Source organism: Danio aesculapii, chromosome 15 (assembly GCF_903798145.1).
Source record: "Danio aesculapii chromosome 15, fDanAes4.1, whole genome shotgun sequence".
Classification (NCBI taxonomy): Eukaryota; Metazoa; Chordata; class Actinopteri; order Cypriniformes; family Danionidae; genus Danio; species Danio aesculapii.
Window position 1 is genome coordinate 6646950 of NC_079449.1, and position 21807 is coordinate 6668756.

General features: G+C 35.9%; 1 protein-coding gene across 1 annotated transcript in view; it reads left to right on the forward strand.

Moving 5' to 3' along the window:
* Positions 1–265: 265 nt before the first annotated feature.
* pax3b (paired box 3b) overlaps positions 266–21807 on the forward strand; it is a 50399-nt gene continuing 28857 nt past the window's right edge. The window contains exons 1-4 of the mRNA XM_056473953.1: positions 266–578; positions 1935–2170; positions 2312–2438; positions 4416–4568. Of these exons, the coding sequence (XP_056329928.1) occupies positions 494–578; positions 1935–2170; positions 2312–2438; positions 4416–4568 (601 nt within the window). The 5' untranslated portion in view covers positions 266–493. The remainder of the gene's footprint in view (positions 579–1934; positions 2171–2311; positions 2439–4415; positions 4569–21807) is intronic.

Consider the following 21807-nt stretch of genomic DNA (forward strand, 5'->3'; position numbering starts at 1 on the left):
TAAAGATCAGCAGAGTAGCCTGATATTTACATACATATTAAGTACAATGTAGCCTATCTATAATCTATTGACATAAAGTGACCAAATAATATCCCACACTGGAGCCCTCTGGAAGCAAAAGTATACTTCTTCGACCAATCAGCTCTCGCTAACGGGATGCTGTGGGCCAATCAGAAGCGCTGTTGGAATAATAGACAAGGAGGGCTCCGCAAACTCATAAATGTCTCAGTAGTTTGAGAACTCGAGTTCAACCTAAACGCCTTTTAATAACAGAAACGCGGCGATTATAATTCTCCTCGCATAATGAGAACAACTAACAGGAACCACAAAAGGGGAGCCTCTACATCTGATCACTAACTTTTCATCCTCGACTACATTTCATTTCCTTGTTACAAGACCATCGGAAATTAATTATTTGTGTGTGTTTTATTGATCGTGGAATATTTACATGCATTTTAAGTCCTAAAATTTTGGTCAACGCTTTCCTGGAGCTATGAGCGCTTTCCCAGGGACCATTCCCAGGATGATGCGCCCATCACTCTCTCCAAACTATCCCCGCAGTGGATTCCCCATGGAGGGTAGGCTATGCTATTTTTTTAAAAGCATAGTAACGTCGTTGTATTTATTAGTAGCAATTTTAGACCAAGTCTAAATCATTTATTTTAGAAACGTAACTGATATTTGATCATTTTAAAAGTATTTTTATTTATCGTAATTAATGCCAATTTAGGCCAAATGCAAACTTTTCTTAGGTTTCACTTTTTAACAGTTATATTATTTTTTCTATACGTTTTGTTTTTATAGTTTGCTAAGATAAAAATAAATAAATAAATAAATAAATAAATAAATAAATAAATAAATAAAATTTTAATTTATCAACAACAACAGGCTGGTTTAATTTAACTCTCCTTCCCAATAATTCACATCAATTTTCCTCAGTTATTCATATGCTAACTTCCGAAGTTGGTTGATTAAATTCAAATATGAATAAGTATTGGAGATTCTAAATTTACAAACACTTTCATTTAAAGCAAAGATAACATGTAGGTTTTCATTTTGTTGTTTTATAAATTTTGATTGTTTTTAGCGCGAGATATTAAGGAAATAAATTCACATGGCGCCTACAAAGGCTAAAAGAATCGTCTCACCCCTTTCCATGCATTTAACTCTCCTTCCCAATAATTCTACTCAGTTCTATTTATTTTAATTCCCAAAGGTGTCTGATTACATTTAAAAGTAGATTATAACTGCATGTGAAACCACTTCCATTTAAAGCAAATTGACGTTTTTCTGTTAATTGTTTTGTTTTTATAATTTTTAGCGCTACATATAGGGAAATAACTTCATAGGGAGCCTAAAGAATAACATAATTCTTACCTCCTCACTTCTTAGATGCATCTTCAATAACAAAAGGTTGGTTTCCATACATTTCTAGTCAGTCCTAGGCTATATTTTAATTTTCATAGCTGATTGATCACATTTCAATTTTTTTGTTAACAGTTTTATTTTTATATTCTTTTAGCGCTACATTATATAGGGAAATAACTTCATAGGGAGCCTAAAGAGTAAAATAATTTTTAACTCTTCATTAAAAGCACACTTCAAAGATGCATTTGGTTTCCATGCATTTATACTCAGTTCTAGGTTATTTATTTATATTCTAATTTCCATAGCGAACTGATTACATTTCAATATGAATATAGGAGATTTAAACTTTGACGATTTTGTCTATTAATTGTTTTATTTTTATATTATTTTAGCGCTACATATAGGGAAATAAATTCATATGGGGCCTGAAGACTTATCTCTTCATTAAAAGCATACTTCAAATGCCTCTGCTGCTTGCACGAATTCTCTTATTTCTTCCATGTTTCTGTAACTTCTCCTTTGATTATTTCCCCACCGTCACATCATCTGGATTTGTTTCGACGCAGTGTCAACTCCGATGGGTCAGGGTCGAGTCAACCAGCTCGGGGGAGTTTTCATCAACGGCCGGCCTCTGCCCAACCACATTCGGCATAAGATAGTAGAGATGGCCCATCACGGGATCAGGCCCTGCGTGATATCCCGCCAGCTCAGAGTCTCTCACGGCTGCGTCTCCAAAATCTTGTGCCGGTATCAGGAGACTGGATCCATCCGGCCTGGAGCTATCGGCGGGACTAAATCCAAGGTGAGGCCGGCGGACGCGGATGCGCGGATTTACCAAGAAACTAGTGCGCAAATTCAAAGCAGAAAGCGCCGACCATGTTGACTGAATTTAAATAAGTATATATGAGTTGAATCAGCCACTTTTTTACATTATTTTTGACAGACGACATCTCCGGATGTGGAGAAGCGCGTTGAGGAATATAAACGGGAAAATGCTGGAATATTCAGTTGGGAAATTCGGGATAAATTGCTCAAAGAGGGAATCTGTGACCGGAACAACGTACCCACAGGTATAAGATGATGTACAATACTAACTAACTAACTAACTAACTAACTAACTAACTAAAAGTACATCGACAATTGTGTTGTTTCAGCTCATTTTAAATAAGTAGTTTGAACAAACAGCAAAAATTTAGTCTCTTAAGACATCAATAACACTAATGTTTGTTATGTGTTAGTAATATTTTCATGTAACATCTTTTTAAATTCTTATTATAGATTTTCTTGTAATCTATAATAAATAACAAACATATTTAGTCAATTTACACTATGGAAAACTTATAATTTGTTATATATGCACTGTCAAAAATGCTGGGTTGATTTGTGTTGGGACGACATGAAGGAATGAAGTAAACTTAGTAGTTTTGACAAATTTAAGTGGATTGAACATAAACAGTTAAGTTGTCCCAAAATAAAACTCAATAATTGAGTTGTTTCAGCTCATTTTAAATAAGTAGTTTGAACAAACAGCAAACATAATTTTATGAGGGCTCATATTTAGCCTCTTAAGACATCACAAAACACTAAATGTTTGTCATGTGTTTGTAATATTTTCTTGTAACATGTATGTAACCTAAAATAAATAAACATATTTTGTCAATGTACACTAGAAAACGTATTATTTGTTACATCCACCATAAAAAATGCAGGGTTCCTCACAATCGATTTGTGTTAGGACAACATAAAGGAAGGAAGTGAACTTGTTAGTTTTGACAAATTTAAGTGGATTGAACATAAACAATTAAGTTGTCCCAAAATAAAACTCAACAATTGAGTTGTTTCAGCTCTTTTTAAATAAGTAGTTTGAACAAACAGCAAACATAATTTTATGAGTGCTCATATTTAGCCTCTTAAGACATCACAAAACACTAAATGTTTGTCATGTGTTTGTAATATTTTTTGTAACATGTACAGTATGTAACCTATAATAAATAAACATTTAGTCAATTTACACATGGAAAACTTATAATTTGTTACATGTACTGTAAAAAAAATTGAGAATGAAGGAAACGAGTGAACTTATTCGTTTTTAGAAATTTATGGATTGAACATAAAATAATTAAGTTGTCCCCAAATACCTCAAGAATTGTGTTTGAAGAGTTTGAACCAACACCAAATATAATTTTTGAGTGTGGGCAGAGTGATGTATTTTCTTGACTATAATTCCACTTGAAGGGGTAGTTCACCCAAAAAAGAAAAATTACTCAAAATTGCTCACACTCAAGTGGATCCAAACCTTTATGAGTTTCTTTCTTCTCCTGAACGCAAAAGAAGATATTTTGAAGAAAGCTGAAAACCAGTAACCACTGACATCTATAGAAGGAGAAACAAATACTGTGGAAGTCAATGGGTACTGGTTTCCAACATTTTTTAAACAAGTTTCGTGTTTAACAGAAGAAAGAAACCAACACAATCTCATGGCAATTCGTAACTTTTTTTTAGTGGCTAATTCGTATGAATTCGTAAGATCTAATTCGTACAATTTAGTACGATTTGCTCATCCTCCAATGACGGTTGGGTTTAGGGGCGGGGTTAGGTGCCACGCCTCCTTTTTAAAATCGTACCATTTCGTACAACTGAACTCATACGAATTCGTACGAATTAGCCACTAAACTGTCAAAACGTAAAATACTTACGTTTTCTCATGAGATCAGGCTGAAGAAACTCATAAAGATTTGGAACCACTTGAGGAGAGTAAATGGTAACTTTTTGAGTGAACTATCCCTTTAAAAGCTGTCATATTTTACTGTTTATGATATAATCAGTCAATCGGGTTTGGAACAAGTAAAGGGAGAATAAATTATGACAGACTTTTCATGTTTTGGTGAATTATCTCTCCAATTTGCATTAATGGCTGCAGTGTTCAATACAGGAACCACAACACGTGACTATAATTGTTGCTATCAAAATATTTGAAAAATGTTGTTGAAATGTATGAAGAACCCCTATTAAGAGCAATTACTCACACACTCAACTCTTCAACTCAGTGAGTTCAATAAGCCGCATCATGAGAGGCAGATCTGGCGCTCGAGCTGACGAGGAGGAGGAAGAGGATGATGAAGAAGACATTGAGAAATGCGAGCAGGAAGAAAACGCCCGCCGGGGAGCACACAGCATCGAGGGGATTCTAGCGGACAGATGTGAGTGGATGATCATTAACAAACTCTATACTTCAATATCAACAGCTTTTAGACAGAACTGTTGCAGAATGTGAGTGGAGATGTTGAAGATGAGCCTCTAAACATGAGGAAACTGAATTAGAATAGTTTGTATTTAATAAGTTAAATGTCTTAAAGGGATAGTTCACGCAACATTTTTAATTCTGCCTCATTTACTCATCCTCCACACTGTTAACATATACAGGTGTGTTAATTAACAGTTTCTGTATTTTATGATTCAGTGTTTTCGGTATATTTACGGTTGCGAATTGCATTATAGGATGTTAATCTCTGCTCTGTCGACTTTTGATGTTGAAAATTCAACTCTGCAGTTTAATAAAGTGACTTTTATTGCCATTTTAGTAGTTTGAAATAATATAATGTGTAAATAATTATATATATATATATATTTATATATATATATATATATATATATATATATATATATATATATATATATAGATATCTATATATATATATATATATATATATATATATATATATATATATCTATATCTATATCTATATATATATATATATATATATATATATATATATATATATATATATATATATATAAATTAGTCTGTCAAATAACAGAAAATGTACTGGCAGTTTATTACAAGGTTTTTGCACCGCAATATACAACACCAACACAGACAATATATCACCTTAAACTATTAAAAATGTTAATAAAAGTCACTGTTTTGAACTTTTCAAGGTTTAAAGATGTTGGAAGAAAGATCAAGGTCTCATAATGCAATTCAAAAGCCTAAATAAACCAGGAAAAATAAAATATATATGGAAAACTGCTAATTTACGGCTATTATTTTACAGAGCAACCTGTTTGAGTTTCTTTCTTGAACGCTAAGGAGTATATACTGAAGAATACTGGAAAAAACAGCCATTGACTTCCATTTTCGTTCATACTATGGATGTTTTTTTTACAACATTCTTCAGAATATCTTGTTTTGCGAAGAAAGAAATTCATTAAAGTTTAGAACCACTCGAGTGTGAAGAAATGGTGAGGAACTTAACAATTTTGCGTGAACTATCCCTTTAACATGGGACTTAAAAAATGCACTTCATTCTCATTGGCTAGTGCACAAAATAAATTATACTACCAGTTAACAAGCTTTTATAGAATGTGCTTGAAAATGCTATAATATTGACTATATTTGCTTAGGGATTTCAATGCAAAACATTTCTTTTTTTTAACATGTATAGTTAAGTGAAGGAGGCAACAAGTGTCCAACAAGTGAAGTCTTTCAACTGCGTTCAAACCAAAGGCATTCCAGGATACATTGCTTGCACAAAGAATTTGTAGGGACTAAATGTAGGAAGTTTATTTTATTTTATTTTTTTTGATCAACTCATAATTTGCACAATTCAGTTTATTTCCTCATTTTGTAACATCATTTATTAACATGTAGATTTAAATTGCAAATATAAATAACAATAGATATGTCTATTTAGGTCTATAAACGGTGGTGTGTATAAATAGCAGAACGTAACAGAAATGGTGTATTCACTTGCAATATTTCGAGTACACCCTCATTAAGGATGATAGAATTATTAAAGATTTAAGAAACGACAGAAAGATAACTTAATAAATATATTTTATGATTATTAGGAGACATAAAAACCATCAAACAAGTTCAACAATAAACACTGAAAATCTGTTTAAAAAAGCAAATATGGTCAGAATAAGTTTCTTAGTCTGAGTTCTGGAGGAAAATACAAGAAAAATGGCAATATATAGAGTACAGTAAATGTCAAATCTGTAAAACTAGTAAAAACAATTACCAATCCCAATGTCATTTCAAACCTATAGGATAAATTTTGATATGCTGAAGGGGAAAAAACACAACAAAAAAATCAGACTTTATATCATAAATAGTAAAACATGACAGCTGTTAAAGGGATAGTTCACTCAAAAAACAATATTTCACACCATTTACTCTCCCTCAAGTGCTTCAAAATCTTTTTGTTTCTCTGTTGAACACAAAAGAATATATTTTGAAGCATTCTGAAAACCGGTAGCCGTTGACATTCATGGTAAAAAAAACATACTATGGATGTCAATGGCTTTTAGTTTCTAACATTTTTCAAAAGATCTTCTTTTGCGTTCAACAGAGAAAAGCAACCCAAACACGTCAGGGGTGAATAAATGATGACAGAATTTACATTTTTGGGTGAACTATCCCTTTAAGAAGGGACAGAGGCCTCAAAGAAATAAAAAGAAACAAATATATAATATTATGGTGACGATTAGAAATTAAAGCAATGAAACAAGTTAAACATTAAACACTGAAAAGTTCTGGAGGAAAAAATACACAAAAAAGGAAATAAATAATTTAAAAGTCATTTATTCACCCTAATCTAATTTCCAACCTATAAGAGTTATTATTATTATTAATACTCTGAAGGTAAAAACTTATGTAAATAGTAAAATTTGACAACTATTAAAGTGAAGGTTTACACACACACACACACACGCGCACGCACACACGCACGCACGCACGCACACACACACACACAAAGTGCTTCCATATCTTTGTTTTGTTTCGAAAGAAGATATTTCTGAAAACCGGTAACCATTGACATATATAGTAAAGAAATGCTCAATGGCTATCAGTTTGCAACATTTTTCAAAACATCTTCTTTTGTGTTCAACAGATAAAAGCAACCCAAACAAGTTTGAAACAAAATGTATTTTTTGGGTGAATATCCCTTTAAGAAAGGACAGACACCTCAAACATCATTCATTTATTTTATTTTCGGCTTAGCCGCTTTATTAATCCGGGGTCGCCACAGTGGAATGAACCACCAACTTATCCAGCACATGTTTCACACAGCCGCAACCCAACTCTGGGAAACAACCCTACACACTCACTCACACTCATACGGACAATTTAGCCTTCCCAATTCACCTGTACCACATGTCTTTGGACTGTGGGGGAAACCGGAGCACCCGGAGGAAACCCACACGAACGCAGGGAGAACATGCAAACTCCACACAAAAACGCCAACTGAGCCAGCCGAGGCTCGAACCAGCAACTTTTTTTCTGTGAGGCGACAGCACTGCCTACTGTGCCACTGCGTTGCCCTACACCTCAAACAAATTATAAGAAAAAACTAAACAATTTTCCCTCTCGATGTCTACTGGCCAACAGCTGAAGCGTCTGATGTTTTCTAGCCCTGTAATGATATTTGATGAGCTAACAGCCTGTCCCTGCGTGACTAATGAAGGTGAACGTTATTTGACTGCCACTGATGCCCTGCTAACACCACTTCAGCTCCCTAAATAATACTGATGGGGATGCAGTGTCACACTTAATGGTGACGGGAGTTTATTAAAGCTTATTTTGCTCAATAGGGACCAGTGTTCTCCTCGGCTGTTCCTCCATGGCCCGGAGCGGCGGTCACAATGGGGGCGAGCCTCTCGTCATGCGCGCAGGCCACAAAAGCCTGTCCCGTCACGCTCTGCCTGTCTCACCATCTCCAAAAAAAAAAGAGGAGTTTGCCCGAGCCGATTAAATCAGGCTCTTTATTTGAACTTCACTTTCATCTGGTCAATGAGTCCAACACGCCTCGCTCTTTTTCTCCTCCGCCCCTGTTCTACCTCTTTTGGCCTGCGGCAGATTTTTGTGTAGTATCTGTAGACCGTTGTCCGTGGCTTCAATTCCCACAACCCCTCCTTTTTTTCCTGGGAGAACACAGACAGGCAAGTGGAGTTCAGTATTTACACCCTGCTTTTGAATAGGCAGCAGTCTGATTCCTGAACTCTTTCCTCCGTATATATCATCCTAAAGACTCAAAGATGTTAGCGTGTGTGTGTGGTGAGTGTAGCTGATGAAAACTGACTGCTTGAATTGAATTCATTCATTCATTCCTTCGGCTTAGTCTCTATGAGGTCGCCACAGCGGAATGAGCTGCTAACTGCAACCCAGTACTGGGAAACACCCATACAATCTCACATTTATACACACTCATACACTACGGACAATTTAATTCATTCAATTCACCTATAGTGCATGTGTTTGGACTGTGGGGGAAACCGGAGCACCCGGAGGAAACCCACATCAAGACGGGGAGAACATACAGAACTCCACACAGAAATGCCAACTGACCCAGCCGGGACTCGAACCAGTGACATTCTTGCTGTGAGGTGACAGTACTAACCACTGAGCCACGTGAATTGAATTCTTCCAAAAAAACTAAAATAAAAAATGATCTTCGTGATATTATTTCTTAATGGCGTCAGCACATTCATTATGTTAAATATTTGTTAGAAAGTATTGTCTATGTGAATGTTAATAATAATGTCCATGTGTTAAAGGAGCAGTTCACCCAAAAATGAAAATTTACTTACCCACAAAATTTAAAACAATCTGACTACTTGATATTCTTCTAAAAAACCCAAATTTAAAAAGTTATCTTCGAGATATTGACTCTTGTCTACCCTTTCGTTATGTTGGTGGCTGTTTTTGCCTTATTGACTTCCATTATAACAACATTGTTTTGATTTCAAAGCCACAACCCTATATAACCAAGCATTCTTCATTGTTGCTGGTTTTCCCTGTTGGGAAGAGGTCAAATTTGTAAGTTGTACTGTTGATCATCAGCTGCAGTGACTTGTACATGAATGTCCATGTGTTAAAGGGATAGTTAACCCAAAATTGAAATTTTACAAACCATCAAAATCCTTAGGAAAAACAAAGACTTTCTTCTTTGTTTGACAAAGGAAACTCATAAAGGTTTGAAATAAGTTAAGGATGAGCAAAATAACGAGAGTTAAACAATTTTTTTTTAGTTTAAAAAAATTCCTTGCTCTGTTAAACATCATTTGGGAAATATTTAAAAAGTAAAAGGTGGCACGGTGGCTCAGTGGTTAGCACTGTCGCTTCACAGCAAGAAGGTCACTGGTTCGAGTCCCGGCTGGGTCAGTTGGCATTTCTGTGTGGAGTTTGTATGTTCTCCCCGTGTTGGCACGGATTTCCTCCGAGTGCTCCGGTTTTCCCACAGTCCAAACACATGCGCTATAGGTCAGTGGTCCTCAACCACCGGGATTATTTGGTACTGGACCGCACAAGAAATTATTAATTATTTCCGTTTTATTTATGATCTGAGTCTGAATGAAAGTTTTATTTTTGAAAAGTCTTTTATTTTGAAAAATTACCGTATTCTCTAGCTCAGTGTTTCCCAACCCTGTTCCTGGAGGCACACCAACAGTACATATTTTGAATGTCTCCCTTTTCTGACCCATTAACTTCAGGTTTTGGAGTCTCTTCTAATCTTCTGATGAGTTGATTCAGGTGTGTTTGATTAGGGAGAGGTTGAAAATGTGTACTGTTGGTGTGCCTTCAGGAACAGGGTTGGGAAACACTGCTCTAGCTTACATCTCGGCCACTTGAGCGTCCAAATTTAATCCACAAGCAGCAAAATGAGTAAGAAACAAACGTCTTCGGAAAGTTTCTTTGCTAAAGGGAAAAGGCCCAGTGAAGGACCCATGAATTGCCAAGGAATAGATCCGCAACCCATTTGTCAACAAATCAGGTGAATCCATCATGGCTGTGCAGGAAGATCAAATGATGGAGATCGCACAAGTTCGTTGTTTCCAATGGAGATGCGTGGCTTGTGTGCACAAGTGGCGTGACGTGCTCGCGCCTTCGAGGCGCACCCAGTTAAATGAATTCCATGAGCGTACAGCGAATCACATGACAAGAATTGACAGATCAGCTTCAGTTTGTATGGAATATACACATTTCGATCAGCTTGTCATCCTCTGAGAAAACGGTTGATGGTTGCCTAACAACCTACAAAACACTGCTACACCCACCCCCCCTGGTCCGCAGTAAAATTGTCAGTCGTTGACCGGTCTGCAAAGATAAAAGGTTAAGGACCACTGCTTTAGGTAAATTGGGTAAATTAAATTTGACGTAGTGTGTGTGTAAATGTGAGAGTGTATTGGTGTTTCCCAGTACTGGGTTGCAGCTGAAGGGCATCCGCTGCCTAAAACATATGCAGGAATAGTTGGCGATTCGTTCACTGTGGCGACCCCTGATAAATAAGGGACTAAGCCGAAGGAAAATGAATAAATGAATGAATGAATGAATGAATGAATGAATGAATGAATGAATGAATGAATGAACGAATGAATGAAAAAGAAATAAATTTCACAGGAGGGCTAATAAATGTGACTTCAACTGAATATATTTAAATATGCCTAGAATAATCAATGTGGCATTTAGAAATGTTCTAAATTACTGACACTCCATTAATATGTACATATGCACTCACTGCCAAACATATGCACATACACAAACATGCCTGAATGCACACAAGTACATAAGCATGCACAAAGAGTGCCAACTGGCCCAATGCATGCTGGGTGGTTTGTGTGGCACCATGGAGTGTGCAGTCAGCGGGCTGTAATTTACCCTGAAAGCCAAACAAACACAAACACATGCACACAAGCACAAAAGCAGCACTAGGAAGAGCTAAAAAGGAAACTTTGGCTATACAAAATGGCCAATGCCTGGCCTGAAAAGTCGAAAACAACATTTAAATGTGAAGTGTATTTAGGCCTGATGTTGTATGGGTACTTGAAGTGGTTGCTATGGCATTATATGTGGTTCACATGGCTTAATACTGCTATATAGTTGTGACATATGGAGTACTGTTTCCAGGTGAAACCTGTATTCATTTGAATGGAGATTTCTATCTCAATAGCCAATTAAGACCATGGTGTTATCATTCATTCATTCATTTTCTTTTCGGCTTAGTTCCTTTATTAATCTGGGGTCGCCACAGCGGAATGGACCGCCAATTTACACATACACCACGGCCAATTTAGCTTACCCAATTCACCTATGCCGCATGTCTTTGGAATTGTGGGGGAAACCGGAGCACACGGAGAAAACCCACGTGAACACGGGGAGAACATGCAACAGCGACCTTCTTGCTGTGAGGGGACAGCACTACCTACTGCGCCACTGCAGTCTTTTTCCTTTTTTACAATATTTCAACATTTTGGATGGGTCAATGTCATACCTGAAATTAGGGATGAATGTGAACATTACATAATATTTTTATCTGTATTACAGCACACTGTAAGCCAATTAAGGATATTATACTTTTGCATTCTTAAAATTAAGTTTTATTTCAATACTATTTTAAAATTTGCTATACATTTGAGTTTAGGTTTAGTAAGTTTTTCTTTTGAGAACATTTTATTTTGTTTAGTTTCAGGTTTAGTTTTAGTAATTATTGTTTAGCAGAGTTAACAGAAGACAATAACTCTTTATATGCAGTTATAATATACAATACCTGACAAAAGTCTTGTCATCAATCAGAATTGTAAAAGCAACAAATAATACTTTGACCTATAGTTGATCATTTGGAAAAGTGGCAGAAGGTAGATTATTCAGATGGATCATCTGTTGAACTGCATCCCAATCATCCAAATTACTGCAGAAGACCTATTGGAACCTGCATGGGCCCAAGATTCTCATAGAAATCAGTCAAGTTTGGGGTTACATTCAGTATGGGAGCGTGCGAGAGATCTGCAGAGGGGATGGCAACATCAACAGCCTGAGGTATCAAGACATTTGTAACATTATAAGCCACTGGAGAGGGCAAATTCTTCAGCAGGATAGCGCTACTTCTCATACTTCAGCCTCCACATCAAAGTTCATGAAAGCAAAGAAGGATCTCCAGGATTGGCCAGCCCAGTCACCAGACATGAACATTATTGAGCATGTCTGGGGTAAGATGAAGGAGGCATTGAAGATGAATCCAAAGAATCTTGATGAGCTCTGGGAGTCCTGCAAGAACGCTTTCTTTGCCATTCCAGATGACTTTATTAATAAGTAATTTGAGTCATTGCAGAGATGTATGGACGCAGTCCTCCAAGCTCATGATGGAGTCATACACAATATTCATTCTGTTTCCACTGCACCATGACTTTATATTCTATACTGGACATTATTTCTGTTAGGTGACAAGACTTTTGTCTAAGCAAAGTCAGACCAGAGTTGTCTAAGTCATTAAAAATCAAGACATGATTATATTTTGTTTTGGTAAAATAAGTGTAATCTAGAGGCCTTTGACTTTCATATAAGCCACTTCTGATACCAAATGAACTAGAAGTCAAGTTATTAATTGTTGTTCCTAATACCTGGACAGGTGACAAGACTTTAGTCAGGTGGTGTACATATCTGGTTGACTTATTCTTTGGGCAGAAAGAAAAGATAGAACAAACGCTTTATGTTTATATAGAAACATTTTCTTAGATAAATAAAGCTGTAAAAGCGCCATCTTTAGGCCACTCTAAATTCCACCATTGAATAAATGCTTATTAATTCTGAAAATGAGTATTTTAAACTATAATAATTTTTTCGTATTATAATTTTATTTCAGTTTGTTTTTCAGTGACCGTTGTTAGTTTCATTTAGGTTTACATTCATCGTAAAATTTTTATTTTATTTCAGTAACTGATTTTTTTCATTTGTTGAGCTTCCACGTATTGTGAAGTCAAATAACCGTTATTTCTAGCTCTTTATACAATGTAAATTGTGCCAGATGTTCTTTATAATGAGGAACAGCAAAACAATAAAGTCAAAAAACAAAAGTTTCATCATTGTGAGACACATTTAATGTATCAAGCTGGTAGTAAAATGCTGGTGTAGTTTTAGTTTCATAGTCTGATACAGTGTTGGGACCCAAAAACTGTGAGATGCAGATAAGGAAAGATATGTTTTCATAAACATAACATGTTTGAAAGAATGCTGTGAAAAACATTATTTAGTAAACTTGACTTAATAAACTCTGCGCACCCGGTACCGGGTCCGTGACGTCATTTACTTCCACATTATTTAAATTTTACAGGTCAATACTGACCCAATACCCCCATGAGTGGTTCCTTTCTCTCATCAGTTGGAATAGAATATCTTTTGCATAGATTATGATAGTGACATTTTTTTCTCTATGATTACTGACATGTGCAGGAAGCACCAAAATTAATTACAGCAACCTAGACCACACAGAACCTAAAAGGTACACTTTCAAATTTGAGAATCCAAAAAAAAAGCGCCTCTTTTTTTGGAGGTGTTTATTATAATAAAGACAACACATTTTAAACACTTCCAACAGTGTTTTTAAAAAATTCAAAGGGTTTTCTTTAAAATGATACCAAACGTTTGCATTTACACCTCGCATGTGGATTTGGGAAGCTTTTGAATTTGGGTAGGCAAAATCCAGGTGGAAATCCCAATATAGCACTGGACTTTAAAGGGCACATAGTTTACCTCTTTTTTATGATTTAATATTAATATTATGGCTCTTCTGAGTGTGCCAGTTTAGGTTCAGTTTAAAACACAATTCAGATTTTTTATTATAATGTGTTAAAAAGTGTCATGTTGGGGGCGTGTCCACAGTTCGCTGATTTATGGGTGTGTTGCTTCACATGTAGATTAGTTTCAGCTTCCCGCCAACGTAACAAGGGGGCGGGGCCATGAGCTCACCCGCTCCGTGTTTGCAACAGAGTCTGACAGGCAGACTCAGAGAAGGAGAAGGAGAGGATCAGCATTCAGTCGTACATGTACGACTCTGACACAGACCAAGCAGAGAGTACAAAATCATTTGTGTCTTTGTACAGTTTTACAGCCAACTGTGTGATAGTTTTAAGTGCCGAGCTTGTACACAGAAACTAATAACCACGCACACTGAATTAACTTTGACTGAGGCACTGGATGCGCCGCTCGAAGCCGCGACACGGCACACCAGACACTCTCTGTGGTGCGGCAGATACATGAAGTGTCCCGAATCGTCGCGCCGCGCATTTTTGAATTCTAAACATAGGTTTCTGCAGCGGTCCGCGGCGCCCAGCTGTCAACTTGAGTGTACCCTGATAGAAACCTATGTTTAGAATTCTAAAACGCATGCTAGTTAAGATCACAGGGAGCTTCTGGGATCGCGAGAAATGCAAACGGCTGAAGTATAAGGTAGACTCAATGAGAAGTACACATGTTTGCAAACCTACCTAAAGATACAACCAATAATTCCGATTAGAGCGATAATGTGGAGAATATTGCTCTTGTGTTGAGTCCAATGAGCCTTGCATCTGAAAATAGAGCAAGGGTGTTCCTTTAGTGATATCGCTTCGACTCACGCTGAAAATGGCGGACGTGAATCAACAAACTGAGGATATGATGACGCGCCTGTCAATCAATATTGGTGGACGGGGGGACCGCTCTCCTACGTAAAGATGCGGTCGGTTTGAAAACCGCTCCAATTGGTCCACCATTTTTTATGTTGTTAAATTGAAAAAAAAAGCACTGGGTGTGCTTATATCACCCCAATATGACAGTCTATACACCATACATGCACATATGTCTGTCCAAACAGCTTGAAAAGTAGATTTTTTACCATAGTTGCCCTTTAAGTTAATTAATTATTCTAAGTGGTTTCCAGGCAGTTGCAGGGCGGTTGCTAAGGTGTTCCCAATTGTACAACACAGATTTTAAATGGTTGCTCAGTCATTTGGACAGAATTGAAAAAACATTAAAAAAAATCCAAAACAAAAAATATATGCATTTCAGCACAGGATGAAGCTGTAGCCTGGACTCTTTAGCTCTACAGGTGGCTACTTTGATCTTGGGTTGAAATAATGGTGCATTTTGATATTCTAAGAATCATTAAATCATGCATTGCTTCATGTACTGATAAAGAGAGAGATAAAGTGCAGTGAGACAGGGACAGTGGGATGGACAATGAGGGGAAACCCCCCAAACAAAACTGTCTCCATTGTGTCCAGTGTGCAGTGTCAGGGTCAGCAGACTTAGGAATCTGTGTCTGCTTGTGTTCAGGCCCTGAAGGCAAAATGACACACAAATGGCACAAAAACAAGTTCAGGATGACTGCTGTTGTTGGAGAGTCGAAAACTGAACTTACGTTAGTGCCTGTCCACTTTTTTCAATATGTGGATCTGGAAGCAATTTTCACATATATACAGTAGTCAATATTTGAAGTGATCAAAAACATTTTTAAGACAAGAATGGGTGTTGTTCAATAACTTTAGGACAACTTTGATTAAATGTTTTGACTCTAAAAGTTGACTGTAAATATTAGGTCTGCACGATATTGGAAAAATCTGTTATTGTGATATTTTATTTTTCCGCAATAAATATTGCGATATGAATACCGGTTCACAAGATAGTTTGAATAGCACCATTTGAACACTATTTCTGGGGAGTTTAACAGTATTCCGGCACAGAAATTGAATAATCACATTGCAAAAAATAGCTTTTTTACTTTGCTTGGTCTCATCTCTAGTCCAAATCTCAACAAATTCTTAGATCAAGTAAAATATTGATTTATTTTCAACTTCAGAAGAAATAAGTCAAAATTAAGAGTTTTTCCTTATAAAAAGTAAAATTGTCTGCCAGTGGAGTAAGTAAAAAAATAATGTTTTCGCTTTGAAATATTTAGATATTTAAGCCCAATTGCAATTCTACCCCTTAGTCCTTCCCCTTACGCCTACCCCTTGTTTTGCGCATTCACGTGAAGGGGTAGGGGTGTCCCAATTCTCTTTATCTTGACAGCGTAGGTCTAAGGGGTAGGGCTAGATAGCCCTTGAAACAAAGATTTTTCAGGACCACACTCGAAACCAAGGGGTACAAAAATTTCCCAGAATCTACAACAGCAGCATGGCTGCACATGGAAGTCAGGGGATGCACAAATTAGCATTTCTTGTCGTTATTATGAATTTTTACAATGAACAAGCACATGTTTTAATATATTCATAACCGCGTTCGTGTTTGACCGTCATGCTTTTAAAAAACGCAAACATAAAAACTACAAAATTTCTCTATCTTTAATGCCTAATAATAACTCCTGTATTGACCTTATTCTTCAATGCTGAAGTGCGCTCGTTTTTGCGATTGTTTTAGAACTTCCGATTCAGCTGCCTATGGGAGAAATGACTATGAATAATAAACGGCAGAAAATGGTTGAACTACTTACTCTACAAACAAGTATTTGCATGACAGTACAGACAAAATAGAATAATAAAATAAGAAAATATCAGTTTGCAACATCAAGCAGCAAAACGAGCTGTTTTTAACTTCTAAAAATGAATGGAAGTGAATGAGACCGGAAGTCTCGTGCCAAAATGATCCAAATGGCTGCGCCCACTCGTACGCGGAGAATAAGGTGAATAGCAGTTTCACAACATTCTATCACTCGATGACACTTGAATACCCTTTCTGAAAAGTCTAGTGGCTGCAAATCACCTTTTTTCCAGTGTCTGCTATAATGTTAATGTTGTTTTTGTGTGTTTACATTGATGAATATGGCCACAGTGTAAATACACAGTAAAGTTACAATCTCATTGCCACATTATATCCTCATGATAACATGATATCATTGCCTACAGTGATTTCCTGAAGATAAATACCAAAAAATAACGCAACTGGAATAACTACAGCAGTCGCGATCGTCTGATCTCATATGAAGCGAGAGATCGCGATACATATGATGACGGATGCAGGTGTTGTCGTGCTGTCCCATTTCTTTTTGAAGCCCTTCCCCTTCACACTGTTTCAAGGGCCAAGGAGTAGGGGTACAATAATAGAATTGGGATTGGGCCTTAGACTACTTTTTGCATAAATCGTATAAATTACCTATAAATTCAGTGATTAAATACAATTCTGTAGCTCCTGGTATATATAGTTCAGACTCAATATTGTATATCCTGCGATGAGACTTGCGAATGTGCACACTGCGATATTGATGCCGATATTGTGCAACCCTAGTATATATATATATATATATATATATATATATATATATATATATATATATATATATATATATATATTTATACACACACACACACACATATACACACATATACACGCACACCAGTTTCAAGATAAATAACACCATTTAAATGTTATGACAAAAAAATATGAACTGACAATTTAAAATAGTAAAATAAAAAAAACAGTTCATTCAACGTTGTCAAATATATTTATAGATATTATATTTTTAAATAAAATATATTCAAAAAATCTTTTTCTATAAATATGCTTTACTAAATATTCTAAATAATAATGATTTTTTTCAAATCATGCTTTTTTGCATCAATGTTACTGTAGGTTTTCCAACGATATTCTATTGCAAGAATTAAAATATTTCAACAGAACTATATAGCAATAATTAACAACACTGGAGCTCACAATAGAATATAATTTACTGTTAAATGTCTTATTCCCTTTGTAGAAAATGAGAGATTTGTGCAATCACAAAGTGCAGTTTTTTTTTCGTTCGATTTTACTTTTGTTTCTGGCAATGGTAAAATCAAAGAAATGAAAGATACTTGTGTGAATATGTGTTTTCAATGGTTCAGGAGGGCCGTCTGAGGTCAGTGGCGTTTGACCTCCACTGATCAAAGGTCAGCCTGGTGTGTGTTTAGAGTGGTAGATGACCACTTCTAGTTTAAATCTACTATTCCCTTGAGCATAAAATGCACTAGACCTGATAGAGTGATAGTGTGTAATATCATTATTTTTATTTAAGTCTGTCATACACTTCAGGTCCCAGTATTCTTCAAACAAAGATCTTTTTTGTTCTTTGTTTGAGGGCAAAAACAACTTCGATAAGGCTGAGTGACGATATTCTATGTAGCAAACAGTCTTCTCCAGTGAGAAGCACCACCATGGCACACCCCATTGCTTTATATTTGCTGTAGACAGACACCGAATGGAGCAATGTATAGAACTATCAGTTGTATAGAAGTGTTTAGTCATGGTTGTGGTAGGGGAGGGGTGATGTACTGCTTTAAAATACAAAAACTCAATAAATAAATGTATAAAAATAAAGAAGGGTTTAGATGTTTAAGATGTGGTGCGACGTGGTTCTTGTCTGGTGTGGATACATCTGTACCAGCTTTGCTACTCGACCCTCAGTATTCATGTTTCTAACTCAGTGTTGTTGTGCTGGATGTTTTGCTCATATTTGACTCTGAACAGTGTGGATATGAAGCATGTCAAAGAGGGCGGAGTTTCAGGACACACCTACCGATCTCGTAATTGTCAAGGACCAATAGTACACTGTTAACGATTTTTGCAAATTACATAGTATTTAACTGTAATACGAACTGCATTTTACTGTAGTACTGTTGTATTTTAAAGTCGGATTGTGAAAATGACCGTATATTTTACAGTAAATATATATACACAAGATATAATGCTCTAAACACATTACAGCAAGATAAAAGCTGTTAATGTAAATGCAGTATTTTTGCTGTAATTCATTTGCAGTAAGCTACTAGCGAACTGCTGCCAGTAAGTTACTGTAGATCCTACAGGAAATTCTTAACAGTGCAGCTCAAATGTGTTTCTGACTCCCCCAAAAAGTTTGCTTTGATGAGGTGTATCCAACTGCAAAAACTAACTCAAAAGGCGAGTATGGAAATTATGTAATTTCAGTTCTTTTTTTTTATTTAATTTAAAGTATACAGAGACTTTACTATTCAAAAGTTTGGGTTTGGTAAGGTTGATCAAGGGTGCTTTCACACCTGTAGATCGATTGTTTTGTTCCGAAACAGGGATTAAAATAGTAATTATTAATATTTATTTTTCTTCTTGGTGCGGTTCACTTTTACACGGCTTTCTAATGAACCAAAAATAGTTAAAACAAGTCATGTGCGAGTAAACTCTCCTCACATTGGTCAGAGTGGTTTATTTTCCAGGATTCCACTCAGCTGTGGTTATTTTAAATTACGATGATGAAAAATGATACATTATAAGCAAAAAGGTGCTGAATGCTGACACCCACAGGCATAGTCACCAAATATAAACCAGAGATAAGAATTTCTCATACATAGGGCCATCATACACCCCGCGCATTAAGGCGCAAGACATGTTTGGCACGATGTGTTGCTATTTTCAAACCAGCGCAACGGTAATTTTCATGTTTTGTGCCACAATGTTTAAATCGCAAATCCATTTGCATTACTTTGTGCACTAATGGGTGTGCTGGTCTAGAAAAGAGGTGTGCTGAGGCGCATTTGCTGGCGCGTTGCTATTTTGAGAAACTAAAATAGACTGTGCAATTGACCAGCTGAAAGTCTAAAACTCAGCACAGAGCGTGTTATTTGTGTGCTATAAATGTATGCACTGATTAATACACGCATGATGTACAGCAATACGCAAATATCTTTACAAATGAAAAGAATTAAAGAATTCAAACATTACAAATTTTTTTCCACATAAATATAATAACCACTGCCTCCATGCCTTCTTCACTCTCGGGGGGCTTTTTTCAATTTATTCATGACAACTTGCTTTTGTACAATGTTATTATTATTATTACTAGCAGTAGTAGTATTTATTGTATGCATATTTATATTTGTTTTATTAAAAACAAGCTTTGTCCACCTGTCAGCTTTTGGACCATATGGGGCATAGGATGTGTGTTTGTGTTTTTTGACCACACTTTGTTATTATTGTTCATTTATTCGTTTGCTGTAAATTAGACCTGAATTTAGAAATAGTTTTGAAACAAATCTTTGCGCTTAACAAACTAAATTAAATAAATATACTAATGGATGTCTTCAGCGGGCGCACAACACCATTTCCTTATCCACGAGAAAAAGAGAAAGTAAAGATGCTGAATGGAGGAGGCTCATTCTTTATCCTCGCGCTGTAGATGGTCTGTTTAACTGTTTTCTCACTAGTGAAACATTCAGTTTTTCTACTTACAATGTCCGCCATGTAAATCGCAAATGCGCTATGGCGTGACAGAACTGATTCTTAAAGGAAATGGGAGATGAGACTCTGATTGGTTTATTCTCTAAACACACCCAGAACTCATTAAGAGAATAAGCACAACCCTGTTAGACCATGCTGTGGCGCAGAATGTATTCTTTGGACACACCCTTAATGCTTTTGCGCCATGCGCTTTAAATTTTGCGCCTAGATCGTTAAAATTGGAAAGGGTTGTAAAATGTATATGGATTCAATAGCAGAAGTATATATACACACACACAGTTGTTGTCAGAATTATTAGCCCCTCTTTGAAATCTTTTTCTTTTTTAAATATTTCTCAAATGATGTTTAACAGATTCAGGAAATTTTCACAGTATGTCTGATAATATTTTTTCTTCTGGAGAAAGTCTTATTTGTTTTATTTTGGCTAGAATAAAAACAGTTTTAAATTTTTTTTTATCAACCATTTTAAGGTCAAAATTATTAGCCCCTTTAAGCAATTATTTTTTTGATAGTCTACAGAACAAACTACCATTATACAATAACTTGCCTAATTACCCTAACCTGCCTAGTTAGCCTAATTAACCTAGTTAAGCCTTTAAATGTCACTTTAAGCTGTATAGAAGTGTCTTGAAAAATATCTAGTCAAATATTATTTACTGTCATCATGGCAAAGATAAAATAAATCAGTTATTAGAGATGAGTTATTAAAACTATTATGTTTAGAAATGTGTTGAAAACATCTTATCCGTTAAACAGAAATTGGGGGGAAAAATAAACAGGGGGCTAATAATTCTGAATTCAACTGTATATATATATATATATATATATATATATATATATATTTTTTTTTTTTAAATATATATTCAGTTAGGCTGCCTGATTTCACTTTTGTATTCAATATAAAACACACTTTAACCTCTAGGAATCATATCTTTATTCATCATTCTCTCTTCTTATAGCCATTTGCCTACTACATATTTATAATACACTGTGATATGGCCTGGTTTGTTAGTTTGTTGGATTGTATTGCTTTCTCACTATGATCGAACCGATCTAGAGTTAATTTCAATCGAGCCGAGACCACCTCATACAGGCGATCTCAGACCGATTGTTTTGGCATGGATCACAGTGCACTTGCTGGTTTCACATATACCCAAACAAACTGAGCTAACACGCCAGGTTCCCAAACAGACGTCTATATGTGAAAGCACCCTTATGCTCGACATATCCGCAACTTCATTAGTGTGTGAGAGTAATATGATGTCAATGTAGTGTTGGCCGAAGTTCACTTTCAGCAAGCCCAGTGTTGGTTAAAGATACTTTTAAAGTAATAAAAAGTAGATAAAGTTGCTTATTTCTCTGGATTTGAACATATTTCAAAACATTTAGTATAACGTAAGTACATAAGGAATATATATAACATGGTTCAAGTGGTTAGTTGG